Source organism: Podarcis pityusensis, assembly GCF_964106645.2.
Source record: "Podarcis pityusensis genome assembly, chromosome: Z".
In the NCBI taxonomy this organism is placed as follows: domain Eukaryota; kingdom Metazoa; phylum Chordata; class Lepidosauria; order Squamata; family Lacertidae; genus Podarcis; species Podarcis pityusensis.
Genome location: NC_138044.1, coordinates 31672915 through 31693514, shown reverse-complemented (window position 1 = coordinate 31693514; position 20600 = coordinate 31672915). Strand labels below are relative to the sequence as shown.

The window sequence follows — 20600 nt, the reverse complement described above, 5'->3', positions numbered from 1 at the left end:
AACACAACAAGGTGGAAGAAGTAAAATATTGAGATCACACATGGGTGAAGGGGAGTGGGGGGTATATGGGAACCTATAATATAATTTATAATATGATTTGTTAATTGCGCTGTATTTATATAGAGCAAAGGGAAGCCTAGAGCAATTAGATATATTTTAATTTAGGTAATCTCTGTAATAAGCTTGTGTTAGAAAATGAATAGGGATTTTGAATTTGATGTTTGTAATATTTTTTTGATTTGAAATAAAAATTAAAAAAAGAAACAGAAACCATTTGCACCCACTGGAAGCAGCCAGCAAGAGATCCACAGGAGCCAGATTCTGGACTTGAAGAATTCCAAGAACATTTCTCTTCATTTTTCATTCTGGCCAAAATTATGCCAATAACCTTAAACTAAATTTGGCATCAATTGTGTCTTTACTTGGGGAGGTCTTGGGGGTCTTAACACACAAGGCACCAAAGTCAGCTGTGGAAATCTTGCAACACGTCATAGATTCCATAGGTCCTCTCCAGTTGTACAGAAGATAGAAGGAGAGAGATAAAAAAGACCTTGACCGGGAAAAGGATCAGATGTATTAACTCTGTGCAGCCAGTAATGAAGAGACCACCATCATTCACTTCCAGATAAGCTGTAGAACATGGGTCTGGCCAGCCAGTTGCTGATGCCTTGACTGGTCTTCCAGAAACAACTTTCTGCCCTCAATGTTATTCTCTTCCAAAAGCCTGAAAACAAAATTTGCAGGCCAGGGAGGGGGGGCGTTGAAAGCAAGCCCACTTTTTAATAACTATCATATTGCTGTATTAAACAAGAAGAAACTTTGCACAAGAAGATATTTTGTGGGGTTTGTGTGTGAGACTGGGCGGATTATTTTTTATTTTTTAAAAAAGCTCCGAACACTCAGATTCTTCATGCTAATTTACTGGTCAGGAGATTTCTTACTGAAATTGCACACTTCCAAAATTGCAACAGCTTGTGACAAATGTGGACTGATCTGTCGTTTGCTCAGAAAAAAGGGCAACAAAAAAACCCACAACTTTGCATATATGCAGCTTGTATGTATATTTTGGATTATAGTTTTTTAACATCATTTTTTTGGGGGGGAGGGGACTTACAAGAACATGAAAACTGAGGTGTCTTAGGGCTGTTTTGCCTCATGGCTTTTGTTGCTGAACCCTAATAGAGAGAACACATGTATCTCTTTTGGCAGGAAGGTTGATTTCTTCATCCATGAATTGTACTTCCTTTGGTGTGTTGTTGTTTTTTTATAAAACTTTTCATACAAGCTTTTTGCATAATAAATCTTAAGCTGGTTTTTCTTTATAAACCAAATATATAAATATATATATATATATATATATATATATATATACACACACACATATATATACACTGCAATTTCTGCTGCAGTTTCTCAACATACATCAGCAGAGTTTATGCTTCAAGAGGAGAGAAGTGAACGGCAGTGCTTCATCAGGCACAGTCCAAAGGGTGTATACATGTGTTCTCTCTATTAGAGTTCAGCAACAAAAACCATGAGGCAAAACAGCCCTAAGAAATCTCAGTTTTCATGTTCTTGAACGTCCCCTTTCAAAATGATGCTAAAAAACTATAATCCAAAATATACATACAAGCTGCATATATGCAAAGTTGTTGGTTTTTTGTGTTGCCCTTTTTTCTGAGCAAACAAAAGATCTGTCCACATTTGTCACAAGCTGTTGCAATGTTGGATTTGAGTAAGAAATCTCCTGACCAGTAAATTAGCATGAAGAATACATCTGATCCTTTCTCCAGTCAAGGTCTTTCCTCCCTCTCTCCAACTGTACAACTGGAGAGGACCTATGGAATCTATGACGTGTTGCAAGATTTCCATGGCTGACTTTGGTGCCTTGCGTGTTAAGACCTCCAAGACCTCCCCAAATGAAGACAGAATTGATGCCAAATTTAGTTTACGGTTATTGGCATAATTTTGGCCAAAATGAAAAAGATAAATGTGCTTGGAATTCTTCAAGTCCAGAATCTGGCTCTTGTGGCTCACTCAATATTGGGGGAACGGAGCACCCTGTCTAGAAATACTGAGGGGGCTCAAGCCCTGGGTGGCCAGGAGGTCTGCTCAGTGTGCCCTGCCTTGTACCTGCAGTGGGGGATTCCGACCAATGGAGGCAACAAGTCCTCAGCAGAGATTTAGCTCTGCTGGGATCAGGAGATTCTGCAAATAGCAGGGGCATGAAGAATTGAATGGTTTTGTGCCGTAGGCTGTATTTAGATGTGGTGACTATTGTTTTGCTGTTCCTGATTATTCTGTTAGGGTTTCTGTCACCCCCCCCCCCCCATGTTTCTTTCACACTATATTACCTGTTGTTCCATGGAACTGTGTTTTTTCCATCTTTTACAAAGAAAATGGGGCTGCTGCAATTGGAAAGATGCCTTGCTTGGTCATATGGCACAAATGGTTGGAGCCCCATGGTATTAAAGTTTAAGATACGCCTGCAAGGAGCACTCTGAATGTTCTGCCATTGGGGGGCAATCAAGCTGCAGAATGTTTTAGCTTTCTCTGTGTTAAGGGGTTTTGGAAGCGTTCATGTAGCTGATGTCTGTACAGAAACATGAACGCTTAAAAACCCCTCAACAAAAGTGTCCTTTCTCCTTTTCTGCACTCAGATTCAATCCCTTGCCAACACCGTACCAGAAGATGCAGCCACACAACTCAGACCTTATATAAACCATGGATAAAATATAAATATCTCCTGGAACCTACAAGCCCTTGGTGCATTTCACCCATCAAAGCCTTTGCCGTTAAGAAGAAAAACATGAAGGGAAATTGGGCATATATATCCATATATGTTTGACAGGCTGATTCCAATACTTCCAACTGAATGAAAGACAAGGAAAATAGGGTTTGCTGGAGAAATATCAAAACTAAAGGGAACTCTAATCCAGCCTAAAGGAAAATATCTATCTAAAATGTATAATCTCCTCCACAATTCACACCCTGCCATCAAAGAACTTTTGTCTCACTTAAAATGCTCAACCTTCTCTGAGGATGCACACCTCAGAACACAACTTAAAGCCTAGGCAGAGGATCAGCACATCTGGCACTCGGTCGCTTTCTTCACTGTCTTCCAAATGCTCCTGGGCAAGCTCTATGGGCTCACTGACATCCCTGAGGTCCATACACTATGCTGCCAACCACAGGACAGATGATTTCCGCAAGCTGAACAAGGAGAGGGAATTCCACTACTCTGTCATCCAGTTCAAGCTGAATCACATGGTTTCCATGCTGTCTAGGAGGGGCAATGCGGCAGAAAACTACATAGGCTGCCGCCTAGTGAGGTGCAACTTAAAACCTAGGCAGCGGATCAGCACAAGCCTCATAAACCTCACAGACTTTGCACTGTATTCATCATATGACTGCTTCTGAGAAATGGGATCGTGAGTACTGGCACACATAATTGCCATACAGGGGGTCCTGCTGGCTTGGTGGTGGTTGTTTTTTTAACTTGGCTGACCAGCCATTTTTGTGATACTGCAAGCCTTTCTCAGGCTTTGACGTGCCATGGAGAAGAATATGCACATTATACCTTGCAGCACAAAGGTAGCCATCGCATGGAAACACCTTCACGTTGCTCTTTGTGGCTTACATTTTGTGTGCGTCACTTGTAAGTGCTCCAGCCTTCACACTTGGCCAATTCTGTACTGCCCTTACAAATGTTGGTTTCTAGTGCTTTTTTGGTTTAAGAAATCATGGGCTAACTTGGTTTTACCAAGGGACAATAATATTAGCTGTTTAGTTTGTTTGGAATCCCCGCTAGTGCCTCTCTTTTTTTTGTCCCAATATAGGAACATAGAAAAATATTTTCAGTGTATGACCCAGCAGCTGATGGCCTGATAACACATGGCTAACAAAAGACAATGACAAAGACAATGTGCAGTGACTTGTAACTTTTCCAGCAGCTATTGCCATATCTTAGGCCTCCTTTTTAAAGTGTTTTTAGTGAAATCCCTGAAGTTTGTGGTGTGGATGTGGCTCTTCAAATATGTAGGTGCCTTGTTCAATGGGCTGACAAGGCCGAAACCGGCTCTCATTTCTCTCTTCACTTTTCCCCTTAGTTATGAAAAGCACTGGCTTGAAATTGACCATTCTTGTGAACTACATTCCACCCCACATGGAGGGGGGGATTTTTTTTTTTTAAATATTGAGTTTATGGCACAGTGAATGCCATCAACCTAGTGTGATCCAGCAGTAGCTCCTATACAGCCATCCGCTGTCACTTAGATCAGTGACTAGGCACCATGCAAAAAGAAAGGGCTTGCAACTGTGATTGTAGAATTCATCTTTTTAAAATATAAACATCACAAGTTTTGGCACAGTTTCTGTATGGACATCAGCTATATGTATAAATAAATCATCATCACCATCAACATCATCTTTATAACCCACCCATTTGGCTGGCTTTCCAAAGGGACTCTGGGGGGCTTACAGCATATCTAAAAACATCCAGCATTACAGATCTCCTGATTCACAGCTCAAGAGATCGAGAGGGAGAAGGAAGAGAAGGCAGGAAGGGTAACCATGTCAGATCACTAACTCCTCGAAATACAAATGTCTTCCGGATAGATTGCCCATAAACTCCACCCTTGGTCTAACACGGTTACCTCTTCCATGCTTAGCTAATCTGTTCCTCCTTCCCTCTTTGAGTAAAAAAAATTTTCACCACTTTTCCATACAAAAGTTTAACTTAAATATAACGGTATAAAATACACATTAATATAAGCAACATCAAAATACCAAATAGAAGTATAATCACAAGGTGCCAAGCCAATTTTAAATGTTGGTCATGGTAGGGCTCCATCCTGAAAATATGTCCCACCAATGGTACTATAAAAGAGAGTTACTCCAGAGCTGGAAAAGAAGTCTCCTGAGGGTACTGGGATACTGGAGCAGGACCTAGCCCCCTGTCACACATCAAAAGTGGGGAAGAAATTCATGACAGAGCAGCAAATACAGGTACTTGATTGGCCAGGGAATTTCCCGTATGTACATCCCATTGAGAATTCGTGGGATATATGCAAAAGTCACCTCTGTGCTGTAGACTGTATGACTATGGAGAAACTCATTCAGGTGCTGATTCAAGTGTGGTACAGGGTACCGAAAATCAACAGTAACTGTTCGAAATGAGTAGACTCCATGCCAAACTGTGTTCAAATGCTGCTTAAAAATAGCGGAGGTCATATCCGTTAATAATGTACATGTCTGTGAGTTTTGTACATCTCTGTGTGAGTTTTGTACAATAAACTATTGTACGAAATTCATTGTTTCAATTAATTTGTACAGCAGATTGTTATGTGTTTAGTAAGACATGGACACACACTAGACCTGTTCACATTACTGAACCAGAAACAGGTCAAACCCACCTTAATTCAGAGGGCGCACAATGTGAGTTCCTGCACTAAAACAGCAGTGTTTGCTTTGATAACCAGATAAATAAATCAAGTTGACTTTCAGGTAATACTATATAGTATGGCCCCTGGGCCATTGCTTCTACATTTATGATGTTCTATCGATTTTGACCTACACTGAATATTTTTCTTTCAAATCAGTATATAATAAATGTTTGGGGGGAATTGAAAGGAAATCCACATCCCGCCCACTTTAGTAGTCCACAGTTGGTTATAAGATGAAGGTCTAGTTAAAACGGAATTACTCATTTTGCTAAGCTCACATATTAACAGTTTCACCACATTTCAGAAACTCAGGAAGAAGGATGGGTGTGTGTGTCCTTCCTGAAACTCTGAAGATACCCAGCCTCATGCGCCTAACCCCAGCTGGAAGGCCTTAGGACTTCTCAGCAAAAGCTTCACCCTCCTGGAAGAAGACCCACAATGCCATCTACCTTGGAGGGCCACTGCATTCTGGGTGGCAAGGAACTTCAACTCCATACTGGGCGATGGGAAGAGCAGCTCCATGATCGACCAGGCCATCTTCCAGACGTAGCGCATCAGGTGTCTTGGGATACATACCTGCAAATACAGTCCTGTGAAAACAAGGCCCTCCATGCCAGCTGAGACCTAGGACCAAACAGCTAAATGCCAGATGGCCCAAGATACCCCAAATAAAAACTTATATGACTACATATAGGATATTTTCTGCAATCTACCCCCCCCTCTCTTTAACCCAAATCTAATTCTAACCCTCTACTCCCCCACCCACCAAACTCTAGGACAGCGCAACTCCATTGGTTCGATAGACAATACAAGGTGAGAGACACAGGGCAATCCGGACGGGTTGGCAGGGAATCACCCTATACTGTAGATAAGCAAGATAGCTAGCTTAAAAGCAATTACATTGCATGTAATTATGTCTGTATGGCATAAATTGGGAAACCTCATCAAAGGAAAACGCATCACTTCATATATAAACACCAGGACTGAGCATGCCTACCTTAACTTATGAGGAACAGGAATTCATAGACAGTCCTATCACCCAAGAGGAAATAGATATGGTCCTCAAAAACCTGAAGCCACACAAAGCTCCAGGCCCAGATGGCTTTACAGAAGAATTCTATAGGAAATTAAAAGAACCCCTGATGCCTAACATGACCCACCTATTCAATAATATCATAAAGGGTGGGCCCTTCCCCAAATCCTGGACCTACTCCAAAACAGTCTCCATCCCAAAACCACTGAAAGACAGTCTCAAAGTAGAATCACACCACCCAGTCTCATTAATAAACCAAGACGACAATATATTCACATCAAACTTGGCCAACTGCCTAAAAATTTTCCTACACAAAAATTTTCCCCAGACCAGACTGGCTTTGTCCCTGGTTGCAATATAACAGGCCCCATCAGGAAACTACTGAACGTGATTGAACACAGCACGGCAACTAAACACCCACTGACAATTATGTCCCTAAACATCCTCAATGCTTTGGATTGCTTAGAGTCGAAATACCTATTAGCAGTACTAACGTGAAATTTGGCCCCAACTTCCTGCAAATCCTCAATCAAATATACTCCCAAGCCTCAGCAATATGGAAGACTAACAACAGGGACTCTAATACCATAGCAATCCAAAAAGGCACAAAACAAGGATTCCCACTTTCTCTCTTCTTATTCATCCTGGCTCTGGAACCTTTAGCAATCTGAATCCGAGCAGCCACAGACATCAAGGGAGTGGAAATAAAGGCAAAACCCACAAATTAGGACTCTTTGCAGATGACAGCACCAGACCCCATAAGCACAGCAACCTCCTTAATCAGAGAACTCAACACATTTGCAATGGTGGCGGGCCTACAGGTAAATTTTGCATTGTCTGAAGCTATGTGCTTCCCACACACAAAAAGACCTCGCTAACGTCACCAAGATAAAACTTTGCCACACCAAGTTCAGATACCATGGGGTACAAAGAACCTGAAACCTCAATAAAGTATACCTCCACAACAACAACTCCTAGTTGGTGGCAAATTATCAAAGACCTAAAGAGATGGAACAACATCAACTTCACTCTCTCAGACAAAATGGATAAAGGGTAAAGGGATCCCTGACCATTAGGACCAGTCATGACCGACTCTGGGGTTGCGGTGCTCATCTCGCTTTACTGGCCGAGGGAGCCAGCGTACAGCTTCTAGGTCATGTGGCCAGCATGACTAAGCTGCTTCTGGAGAACCAGAGCAGCACATGGAAACGCCGTTTACCTTCCCGCCGGAGTGCTACCTATTTATCTACTTGCACTTTGATGTGCTTTCAAACTGCTAGGTTGGCATGAGCAGGGACCGAGCAATGGGAGCTCACACCGTCACGGGGATTCTAATTGCCGGCCTTCCGATTGGCAAGTCCTAGGCTCTGTGGTTTAACCCACAGTGCCACCCACGTCCCCTCAGACAAAATAACCATGCTCAAAATGATCAGCCTCCCAAAACTAACCTACCTATTCCAAACAAAAAACCAAGAAAAAGCCCCAAATACCTGCACCTCCCCTCCACAGAGGGAGGATGGAGAATCCCCAACATACATTGCCAGCCAAGTATGCTACATAATCCCATATATACTAGAAGATGAAACAAAACAGTGGGTGCACCTGGAGAGAGACACAATTGAAAATACCTGCACCACAGCATACCCAATTCCAAACAAACTAAGGAAAATTCCCACAATACTTAACAGGTACACAGAGACCATGCTTAAAGCATAAAAAGCAGAAATAGGCAAACTGTCCCCAACCCGATCCCCACTACCGTATTTTTCTTCCCATAGGACGCTCCGTCCCATAGGACACACCTACTTTTTTTTGGGGGGGGGAAATAAAGGAAAAAAATTTTTCCATTATTTCCCCCCCAAAACCAGGTCGGGGAACAGTGGGATGGCGGCGCTGTGCCTCCCCGCTGTCCCCCGAGCTTGTGGGGCTGGCCGATGTCTGCCTGGTGTGAGGGGCGCTCTGCTTCAGGGCGCCCTGTGCTCCGCACTGCAGGCTGCCACCCGCAAGCCTTGCGTGCCCGGGGGGAGTTCCCCCGGGCGCGCAAGGCTTACGGACACCTGCATGAAGCATGGGACGTCCTCCGGAGGGCGCCCTGTGCTCCGCGCTGCAGGCTGCCGCCTGCCGCCTGCAAGCCTTGCACTCCTGGGGGGAGATCCCCCGGGTGTGCAAGGCTTGCCGACACCTGCGCGAAGCACAGGGCGTCCTCCGAAGGGCGCCCTGTGCTCCGCACTGCAGGCTGCCACTCGCAAGCCTTGCGTGCCCGGGGGGAGTTCCCCCGGGTGCGCAAGGCTTACGGACACCTGCGTGAAGCACGGGGCATCCTCCGGAGGGCGCCCCATGCTCCGCGCTGCCAGCTGCCGCCCGCAAGCCGTGCGCGCCCGGGGGGGAGATCCCCCGGGTGCGCAAGACTTGCTGACACCTGTGCAAAGCACAGGGCGTCCTCCGGAGGGCGCTCCGTGCTCCGCGCTGCAGGCTGCCGCCTGCAAGCCTTGCGCGCCCGGAGGAACTCCCCCCGGGCGTGCAAGGCTTGCGGATAGCTTCCTGGAGCCTGGAGAGCGAGAGGTGTCAGTGCGCACCCACGCCTCTCGCTCTCCAGGCTTCAGCGAAAGCCTGCATTCGCCCCATAGGACGCACACACATTTCCCCTTAATTTTTGGAGGGGAAAAAGTGCATCCTATAGGGCGAAAAATACGGTAATTCCCCTGGCACACCACCCATTATTCCATCACACAGCACAAAACCTCCAGATAAAAACTTGGCAAACCAAAGGCTTATATCGCCTAACCAACCTCTATAAAAATGGCAAACCCTTGCCAACACAAGAAATACAAGACAAACTAGAAGACGCCCAAATGCCCTGGTTAACACACCACCAATTGCATGCCCTCTTAAACAATCCAGTAGTAAAATCAGCAGCAACTAGGCCCCTGACAACCTTCAAAAACCACCCCCAAAAACCTCCTATGAGATTAACCCCACTCAGTGGACCAGAACATGGTCTAAACCCTGCTTTAAATCCATATCAAAGGAAAGGAAAGCACTCACTCTGAAACTTACCTACAGGTGGTACCTAACACCAAGGAAATTAGCGCTAATAAGCCCAGGTGATTCACCAAAATTCTGGAGAGGGTGCACCTCCCCAGGCACATACCTCGACATGTGATGGGAATGCCCCCAAATCCAACTCTTCTGTACAAAATCCATATGAGAAATATGTAAAATAACTAAGCAAGTATTAGAAATCACACCAGATCTGGCCCTACTAAACATCTTCCAAGACAACAATGCCCACTCAAATCATGAAGAACTCATAACCCACCTATTCTCAGCAGCCAGAAACATCATAACCTGGTGAGAGCTGTCAGGAATAAGTATGGACCAATGGTACCAAATAGTATGGGAAACCGCCTTATTAAAAAAATTAACCAATGAACTGAAACTGACATGGGGACAAATAGAAGAAGACCCCTTAACCCCGGTATGGCTCCCCTTTATCACATACATAGCCCAACAAGACAACGACAAAAATTCACCAAAAGAATACAAATCAATATGGCTAACCTGATCCAAAACACCCACCCACCCCCTCACACATGAAAACAAAGACCAACACAGCCAACCACAAATGAACAGCCACACCCGAGGCCAACCCCAACCTCTCTCACTACCAAAGGAAGACAAGCGAACAGCAAAGAATCTGCACAAGCAATGCTGACACAAAACCCCACATATATTAAGTAAAATAGAAACACCCCCAACCCACCGCCACTCATCTTTCCCCCCCTCCACCTCTTTCCCCCTATTCTTCCTAATGTCTCAACAAATGGGGAAAAATGTGTTAGGTGGGGGGGAGGGGAAATACGAGACAGAGGCATTGCACATACCTTTGCAAATCAAGACAATCTTTACTAAAAATACATTTAAAAAAAACAAATGAAACTGACCTGTAGAAAATGTAACTTGAAAAAAGAAACATTGCACATACTTTTGTAAACCAAGAAATCTTTAATAAAAAAGACATTAAAAAATATTTACAGTTTCACCACATTTCAGAAACTCAGGAAGAAGGATGGGCGTGTGTGTACTTCCTGACCCTCTGAAGATACCCAGCCTCATGTGCCTAACCCCAGCTGGAAGGCCGGCCTGCCTTAGGACTTCTAAGCAGAAGCTCCACCTGCCTGGAAGAAGACCCACAATGCCACAATGCCACCTACCTGGGAGGGCCACTGCATTCGGCGTGGCGAGGAATCTCAACTCCAAACCGGCCGATGGGAAGAGCAGCTTCATGATGGAACAGGCCATGGCTTGGGAGTTCCCCTCCATCTTCCAGAAGCACTGCATCAGGCGTCTTGGGATACATCCCTGCAAATACAGTCCTGTGAGAAGAACGCCAGGAAACATTTTGCTAGCACAGAGCCTGTCCTCTAAACGGAGAGGCAGAACCTGGGGTGCTCAGAGGCTTGGGGCGCTTTGGCAAAGTAAAAGAGGAATATTGGACAGCTGTAAGGTGGAATCTAGATACACATAAAAAACCCACTAGTAAAACACATATTTTAAAAATACCAGAGGCCTTTTTATTAGGCTTGGTAGGAGAAGAATTACCGAAGGATAAGAAAGTACTGTTTATGTATGTGATGACAACGGCAAGAATACTACTTGTCCATGGATGGAAAGAAGAAAGAGCCCCATTGAAAGGAGAATGGATAATGAAGATGATGGACTATGCGGAGATGGCAAGGTGGACCAGGAAAATCAGGCACCAAGAGTTTAACAAATTTACTAAAGAACGACATACCTCTAAAGAATATAGTAAAGAACACTGTAAACATTTTAAAATGTTGGCAGGATTGACACAGCACTTGTAATTCAAAATAACAAAGTATAAATATGAAGTACAATAATTTGGATAAATGCAATTAGATACAGTTTTAAAAGGAAGATAAATTTTGGAAGCCAAGGGAGGGGTGGAGGGAAGTCCGGGGGAATCCTATAAAGGTACTGATATGGACTGTGGTGTAATATAAGCGTGTGTGTGTGTGTGTGTGTGTGTGTAAAAAAATTGTGATTTTTCTTTTTGAAACATTGAAAATAAAAAGTTAAAAAAGAAAATACTTTTTTAAAAGTTTTTTGAAAAATATATTGAATTTGCCATGAGCTCACCCTTGCCATCTAGTATCTAGCTGGAACCTGTGCCAAGGTGGGCAACCAAGATGATCAAGGGTCTAGAAACCAAGACTTATGAGGAACGGCAGTTGAAGCAGCTGGGTATGTCTAGCCTGGAAAACAGGAGATTTAGAAGAGATGTGATAGGCATCTTCAAATATCTGAAGGGCTGTCACATGGAAGATGGAGCGAGCTTGTTTTCTCCTGTGCTACGGGGTAGGACTCAAACCAATGGCTTCAAGGTACATGAAAGGAGATTCAAACTAAACATCAGGAAGAATTTGCTGACAGTAAGAGCTGTTTAGACAGTGGGACAGCCTGCTTTGGGAGGTATGTGGGCTCTCCTTGCTTGGAGGTTTGTCAGTAGAGGTTGGGTGGCCATCTGTCATGGATGCTTTAGTTGGGATTCCTGCATTGCAGGGGGTTGGACTAGATGACCCTTCAGGTCTCTTCTAATTCTATGAAATCCCCATCCCCATCTGATGGGTCTGTTGGTATTCAAAATCTGCTTTTAACAAAACGAGTAACAGAAAGGGCTTATAGGAGAACCATGGTGAATATGTCACTCTTCATATGTTTTGAACAACTCCCACAGGTCCAGTTAACATGATGGGCCTTGTGGGAGTTGCAATCCGAAACATCTGGAGGACACAAACTTGGTGAAAGCTGCTGCACAGCGAGGCCTATACTCAAAAGAGAATCCCTTCTCTGTCAGAGCCAAGGTGTATCTAGTCCAGCACCCTGCTTCCATCAAGGACTAACCTGATCCTCCTGGATGTTATTAAGTGGCTCCCCAGCAGTTTGTATTCAGAGGTAGACTGCTCCTTCAACAGGAAGTTCTATTTGGCTATTCAAGCCACTGACCACTGATAGACTCAGCCAAACCCAGGTTCTAGAGAAGGCTTCGCCAACCTGGTATAGCCCAAAACATCTCGGGGGGGGGCACTATGTTGGCAAAAGTCCAAGTTGGCAAAAGTATGTGAAAAAAATGGCATTATTGCACTTTGAATGGATAAAAATCTAGGAGAAAAGAGGGGAAATGTTTTCAAATAGCACCTTTAACCCAACAGAGCAAAACGCTTGCTTTGCTACCAGGTACATAAGAGAATGCAAGCAGGACGTTTTCTTAAGATCAGCCGTATCAATGGAACAACTTCCCTAGGAGGAAAATATGCAGCTTTCAAAACTTTGAAGTTTAGAGGAAAAGCAAGTTAGAGGCAATGGAACCAGAGATTCTAAAATCCTGCAAGACTTGCAGAAAGTGGGTAGGAAGAGTGTTTTTCTTCCTCTCTCATAACACCAGAACTCATGCAGGAACCAATGCAGGAAGATTCAGAGCAGATAAGAAGAGTCTACTGGATCTGGCCACTGGCCCCTCTACTCCATCATCCTGTTCACAGTGGCCCCCCGGATGCTCCTTAAGGGAAAGCCACAAACAGGACAGGAGCACAAGAGCAACTCTCCCCTCCTGCGGTTTGCAGCAGCTGGGGTTGAGAAGCACTCCTGTCCTGCCCATGCAAGCAGTGCTGACGGGCAGGGAGGCTTCTTCCCTGTACATTAGCTCTGCCCATTCACAGAGCAGCCCTGTGTCTTTGGCTGACATCTTGATGGTCACGGTGGAAACAGGATGCTCAACTAGATGATCCCCCTTTGGCCTGGTGCAGAAGGCTCCTCTGACATTCCTATACACTGCTGGTGAAGATAAGTTGCCCGTCTTGCCTCAGAACTTGGTCACTCCAACCCTGCAAGGGAGGGAGAAATATAATGCCAGATGAAAACCCAAACCATCTTAGTCAGCTCAACAGAAAAGTCCAGGCAGGAGAGTTCCCACTTCCCAGTTCAGCCATGGAGAGCCCAGCAGCAGCCAGATATTGAGAGCCAGGCCACCCAGGAACACATGCCAGCTTTCTTCCTGGGCACATTTGACAAGGCAGTATATCCCACTGAGCACTGCAGGACTCAATTCCAAGTAAGCATGCGCAGGATATGGACAGCATAGCTGCACTGCAGAAAGTCTCTCTCCAGGGTCAGGCAGGCTGCTGCACTTCAAAGACTAAGGAGAACTAAGATGCTGGTGAAAGGCAGCCCTTAAGATTTACAGAGACTTGCGCCCCCTAGTGACAAAAGTTCCTGCTCCTCTGCAACTGCTCTGGGTTAGCAGTTAGGCTCTAGAAAAAAACATTTCGAGGAAAACCAAGAACACAACATAAAGAGGAGCTGTGTTGTACCAAATCTGACCACAGATGCATCTAGAGTTGTGTACTGACTGTGAGGAGCCCACCATAGTACCAGACAATGGGACATTCCCAACAATACCCAAGGAGGCCAAGGATTATCCTGTGGAACTTCTGCCTGCACCTCACCTACCCCACAGAAGCTGCTATGGCTTCCAACCTTCCATGTGCAGTACCCAAAAACGTTTTTCCCTCTAAGTGTACAGAAAAGCGTGTTGTTGTTTTTTTAAAGGAAAGAAACCATCATAGAGCAGCAGCATAATCCTACACATGTTTACCTAGGAGTAAACTGCAGCGAGCGCAGCAGGCTTTGCTCCCAAATAAGAAGACATAGGATTCATCTAACACCCATCACAACCAAGGATAACGTAAAAGAACCTCCATGGCCAGAAGAAATCTACCCTACCCAAAGAGCCAGGGATTATCCTGTGGAACTTCTGCCTGCACCTCACCTCACCTACCCCACAGAAGGCACCAAGGAGGAAGGGATGGGACGTGGGGTCCTCAAGCAAAAATTGGGGGGTTGGTTGGGGGAAAACCAAGACGCTTTGCGCGGCTTTGCGTCCTTTTTTTGCGCTGGAGTGCGCGCGGCCAACACAACCCACCGCGCCAGGCGCTGCCCTCGCCACCAACGACGTGCCCAGGGCGAAAAGTCTTCCGCGGGTCAACTCAGCCTGGCCAACAGAGCCAAGCGGGACTGCCCTTCGCCCCAGCCTGCCCTTGCCAGGAGAAGCTTGGTCGGCAGGCAAATCCCGCTCCCCCATGCTGGTCTGGGACGCGCGGCGGCTAGTCCAAGCCGGGTCCTGGCGGCACTCAGGGCGGGACGGGGTTCCCTGCGTGGGGGCGCCTGGCTCCCGCCCCCTAAAAATCGCGCACTTGCGACCACCGTCCCCCTGGCCCATGTCCATACACACGTGCTCTCCGCATCTTCAGAACCGACTCTTTCCCCAGCCCTGCCTGGAAATACTGCGGGTAGAGTAACCAAGGCCTCACTCTCCTCCCCCCCCTGCACACACACATCGCAAAGCTCTACCTCCGCGCAGCAGCCCTTCCTCCTGAAACCAAGGACCCAAGGTCGAGGGCCAACCGGACACATCCCCAAAGCCACAGCCAAGGCTGGAGTGAAGAGCCAGAGGAGAGTTCGGGGTCTCTAAAGTTGCGCGGGACTCCGGAGTTCGGAGGCGAAGCGAGGCGGCTCCCCAACCCCCCTTATCCCCCGCCAGAACCCTACCTACCCCAGGACTCTCCGGCGTCCCGCAGCACTTGGAAAGGGCACGGATGCGCTCCGCCCGGATGCTGAGCGGAGCCGCGGCCAGAAGCGCACCCTTGGCCGAGGAGGAGGTGCAGCAGCCAGCGCGCTACAAGCACCCATTGCCACCCTCCCTCCCGCAGCGCCAGGCAGATGGAAGTGGAAAAAACGCCGAGGACGCCCCAGCTGTTAGAAACAGAGATCCGGAGCCCCGCCCCCTGGCCAGTTAAACTCCAGCGAGTTAAAGGAACTCTGCTTCCCCATTTCACCCCCACGGGGACCACACACCCTCCAATAAATGAAACCCCCTATATCTTGCGAATACACGGGTATTCAAGCTTATAGCCTGGTTCCCCAAGGAAATCCAAAAGACCCCATGGCCGCCAACTTTTCAGCCTCCTCCAGACCCTGCCTTGAGGGTTGGTTCCATAACAGGCTCCATTGTTTCCCTTTCTTTCCCCGGAATTGTCACCTCCAGATTTCTTTCTACCCCTGCGTTTCCCTTAAAGGCACAGGCCCACCTGGCAGGCTGAAAGACAGCAGGTTAGCGAAAGCTGACTTAAGCATGCAGGTGGGAGCCACAGGCACAGCAGAAAGATACAGCAGCTTTGGCAAAAATCTATAATCTAATTTCCAAAGAACACCTGGCGTTTAGGGTGGCGATTCTAGGAAAGACCAGCTGTCCCTCTGGGTCTTCTAACCAGCAGTCAAACAAACAAGAATTAAGCCCGTAAAACTTTTCTGTTTCTTATTCACCTCTCTGCCCCCAATCTCAGCTAAGTAGGAGCTGACACTACACAGGTGGGAGAAGGTGGCACTCTGCACATTCTCGTATTCATTGGGGCTTTGGGACTCTGGCTGAAATTACTTTTCAGCGCACACTTACTTGGGAATAAGTCCCATTGGACTCAACAATAGCAATTGTGATTTTAGAAAAACTACAGTGTTTAGAGGAGTGGCTGGTTTAGCAGATTTGGCTGCCACTGAGTGCTACAATGTTGCTGGTTTGTTTTAATTGTTGCATTGGTGACCAGCTCAAAGTGAAGAAGCCTCCAAGCCTTGACAGAAAGACTACTAATCTGCTAGTAAGGCTGAGAAATGCTAAATTTAATGCCACCTCTTATTTCTGGGGAAGCCTGTTCATGTTGGAGATTGAATCTTGACATAACCATTTAGCTATAGCATCATGACCACAATTTGTTGTCTAAAAGCAGCATTTAAGATGGTAGCTACATTTTAATGAACAACTCCACTAAAGATGCCTCAGGTTTTGGAGTTCTGCTGGGGGATTAGAGAGACTAGGTTACACTGCTTTAAATTAAGAAATTAAGTGATTCACAAACTTTGGCTCCCATAAAATAAAAACCTTCCAGTAAGAATCTTGAATTAAAAATCAAAAACACAAAACAATAGTAATTGTGAAGCACCGACACTTTCTGAACCCAGGTAAAAGTAAAGGGACCCGTGACCATTAGGTCCAGTCGTGGCTGACTGTGGGGTTGCGGCGCTCATCTCGCTTTATTGGCCGAGGAAGCTGACTATCTACTATCTCCTTGCACTATTTATCTACTTGCACTTTGATGTGCTTTCAAACTGCTAGGTTGGCAGGAGCAGGGACCGAGCAATGGGAGCTCACCCCCTCATCGCGGGGATTCGAACCGCTGACCTTCTGATCGGCAAGTCCTAGGCTCTGTGGTTTAACCCACAGCGCCACCCACGTCCTGTCTGAACCCAGGAAGGGCACTTAAATTCTAAGATTTAACCAAACTGCAATGTTAAAAGTGCCCACTGTTTCTTTGCAAAAGTGGAGGATAGGGAGAGAATCAGAACAGGTAAGGGCCACACTACTTTTCACTCTTTTAATTAATCTGAAGAAGCACAAACTTGAGGAACATCCACTATATAAAATCATGCTTGTCTTCTGAACTTTTGAGAGCTAAGACATTTTGCTGAGGGAAAAGGAGTGGCCAGTTTCTTCTAGCACACAAGGCAGAAAGCAACAAAGCGCATGGGTAGGGAAACTAAGGCCCGGGGGCCAGATCCGGCCCAATCGCCTTCTAAATCCGGACTGCGGACGGTCTGCAAATCTCTGCATTTTTACATGAGCAAAATGTGTCTTTTTATTAAAAATACATCTCCGGGTTATTTGTGGGGCATAGGAATTCCTTCCCCCCAAAAAATATAGTCCGGCCCCCACAAGATCTGAGGGACAGTGCTCTCCTGCTCCTTGTCCATAAAACAACTGATAATAATAAATTAAAATCAGGAACAACCTGTTGCCCCTCTCAGGGCATCTAAAATCAGCTGCCTGAGGCAGCCATCCTATTCTGATGACCAGGAACCCACAGGTAATAATCCTCGGCACCTCTATGCCAATAAAACGTTCCTCCCCTTCCAGTTCTACCGCACAGCTGTTTAAAGCACCGCTTTCCCCTGTAAAGTAGCAGCCTTGCTATTCCTTTTCCTGCAGCATCCCATGCTCCCATTTCTAGGAAGGCCACTTCAACTTCATCTAGCGCTCGGTCGCTTTCTTCACTGTCTTCCAAGGGCTCTCGGGCAAGCTCTATGGGCTCGCTGACATCCATGAGGTCCATAGACTATGCTGCTAACCACAGGGGAGACTATTTCAGCAAGCTGAACAAGGAGAGGGAATTCCACTACTCTGTCATCCAGTTCAAGGTGAATCACATGATTTCCATGCTATCTAGGAGGGGCAATGCGGCAGAAAACTACATAGGCTGCCACCCAGTGAGGTGCAACTTAAAGCCTAGGCAGTGGATCAGCACAAGCCTCATAAACTTCAGAGACTTTGCACTGTATTCATCGAATGACTGCTTCTGAGAAATGGGATCGTGAGAGCTGGCACACATAATTGCCATACAGGGGGTGCTGCTGGCTTGGTGGTGGTGGTTTTTTTAACTTGGCTGCCCAGCCATCTTTGTGACACTTCAAGCCTTTCTCAGGCTTTGCCGTGTCATGGAGAAGAATATGCACATTATACCTTGCGGCACAAAGGTAGCCATCACATGGAAACACCTTCACGTTGCTCTTTGTGGCTTACATTTTGTGTGCGTCACTTGTAAGTGCTCCAGCCTTCACACTTGGCCAATTCTGTACTGCCCTTACAAATGTTGCTTTCTAGTGCTTTTTTGGTCTAAGAAATCATGACCTAACTGGGTTTTATCAAGGGACAATAATATTAGCTGTTTAGAAAGTGCAAAAACAAAGTGTTTGCAACTGTGATTGTAGTAGTCACCTTGTAAAATATAAACATTGCAAGTTTGGGCACAGTTTCTGTATGCACATCAGCTATATGTAATGTATAAATAAATCATCATCATCTTTATACTCCACCCATTTGGCTGGCTTTCCCAAGGGACTCTGGGGGGCTTACAGCATATCTAAAAAACATAAAGCATTAAAAATCTCCTGCTACACGGCTCAGGAGATCGAGAGTGAGAAGGAAGAGAAAGCAGGAAGGGTAACCATGTCAGACCACTAACTCCTCGAAATACAAATGTCTTCCGGATAGATTGCCCATAAACTCCACCCTTGGTCCAACACGGTTACCTCTTCCATGCTTAGCTAATCTGTTCCTCCTTCCCTCTCTAAGGAAAAAAACCTATACCTTTTTCCCATACAAATGTTTAACTTTAACATATAAAATACATACTAATATAAGCAACATCAAAATACCAAAAACCAGTATAATCACAGGGCGCCAAGCCAAATTTAAAATGTTGGTCATGGTAGGGCACTAGCCTGAAAACATGTCCCACCAATGGTGTGTGGTTCAATCCTGAATATCCTGAGTGACTCTTCTTAGCTTGGCTTGTTTCACTACGGCAATATTAGTACTTTGCATTATGACACATTCCAAGTTTTTCCACAGTCTTCATGTACTTTCTCATTCCTTTTCTCCAAGCAGACTGAATCTCTCGCAAACACCCCATCGGATACCTGCAGCCACACAACTCAAACCCTGCCAGCACTGAACTGTTCAGTTACTTCAACCGCTCCACATTTGCTGAGGGTGCATTTGCATTCATCTCAGCCTGGAATGCCTCCTTCAGGAGGTAGAATGAAACCATTTGCAGCCACTGAAATCAGCCAGCAAGCGATCCACAAGAGCCAGATTCTGGACTTGAAGAATCCCAAGCACATTTATCTGCATTTTTCATTCTCTCTGCAAGAGGAGAGCAGTGAATGGCAGTGCTACATCTGACGCAGTCATTAGGGAGGTGCATTCAGGGATTAAACAACAAAAAAGAGGAAGGGATACTAACAGTCAGAAAGGGTGCTCTGCCTGTAAAGCAGCAAAGAGCTGGCTGCTCCGTCCCGTCCTGCTTCTGCTGCTGGTTTTGGGTTTGCTGGAGAAATATCAAAACTAAAGGGAAATCTAATCCAGCCTAAAGGAAAATATCTATCTAGAATGTATAATCTCCTCCACAATTTACACCCTGCCGTCAAAGAACTTTTGTCTCACTTAAAGCGGTCAACCTTTTCTGAGGATGCACACCTCAGAACACATAGGGACAGAGGAAGCTAAAAGGAGAGGCCACACAACAAGCCAGTGACTTCTGTCTTGCAGGTAGATTTTTCGGATGACCCAGACCTTTTCTCAAAAGGGGGGGGGGAGAGGAAGAACCACAGGAATATTGAGATGAAGAGGAGGAGGAGGAAGAGGAGTACGACAAGATTGGTAAACACAGAATGCTTTCCATTACTGAAGTTAAAAGAGAATGAAAAGCTTAGTACAAAAAAAAAGTTTGTAGTGTGGGTGTTCACCTATGTTGGTGCCTTGTTCAATCTTGCTGCAGAAAAGAGGGGGGAGAGAATACCCTGCTAGATATATAGATATACGGATTAATCATATATATAATATATATATATAATATTTGGAGGGACGGGGTGGTGGTTGTGGGGCTCCTATTGATCCGAGAGTAGCACGGATTTCATCTAGTTGTAGAAAATGAGTGAAAAGAACATGCAGATCATGGAAAAAGTGGAGTGGTTGAAGTAGCTGAAAAGTTCATTAAGGGCGGGTGTGAGCTGTGTGGCGGTACCACCTGATGGCATGCTTGAAAGAGAATCCGTTTTGGTGTAGAAAGGACTGAAGTGTACCTATTGCTGATGTATGTACAGAAACTGGGAACTCCTGCAATTTTATTTCCCTAGCATAGAGGAAGGGGGGGGTGATGGTGGGGGACTGTGGAAATCACCCCTCTGCAAATGGGGACATAGACCGGCAGAGCACGGAGGACAGGGGGACTCTGGAGGGCATGGCAGCTGCCACCAGACCTTATATAAACCATGGATAAAATATAAATATCTACTGGAACCTACAAATCCTTGGTGCATTTCACCCATCAAAGCCTTTGGCGTTAAGAAGAAAAACATGAAGGGAAATTGGGCAACATATAAAATGTTATTAGAGGGGGGAATTAATAAATTAAGAGAAAAGGACTTTGAAATCC

The 20600-nt window shown here is 45.7% G+C and overlaps 1 protein-coding gene across 6 annotated transcripts in view; it reads right to left on the bottom strand.

Moving 5' to 3' along the window:
- Positions 1 to 5977: 5977 nt before the first annotated feature.
- LOC308468857 (uncharacterized protein) overlaps positions 5978 to 20600 on the bottom strand; it is a 144885-nt gene continuing 130262 nt past the window's right edge. For all 6 annotated transcript variants that reach the window (XR_013981893.1, XR_013981894.1, XR_013981895.1 and 3 more), the window contains 2 exons: positions 11638 to 11753; positions 5978 to 6020 (listed from right to left, as the gene is read on the bottom strand). Coding sequence is in view for 3 of the 6 variants with exons in the window: in XM_080991352.1 (XP_080847478.1) it covers positions 11714 to 11753 (40 nt within the window). In the remaining 3 variants the exon portion in view is untranslated. The remainder of the gene's footprint in view (positions 6021 to 11637; positions 11754 to 20600) is intronic.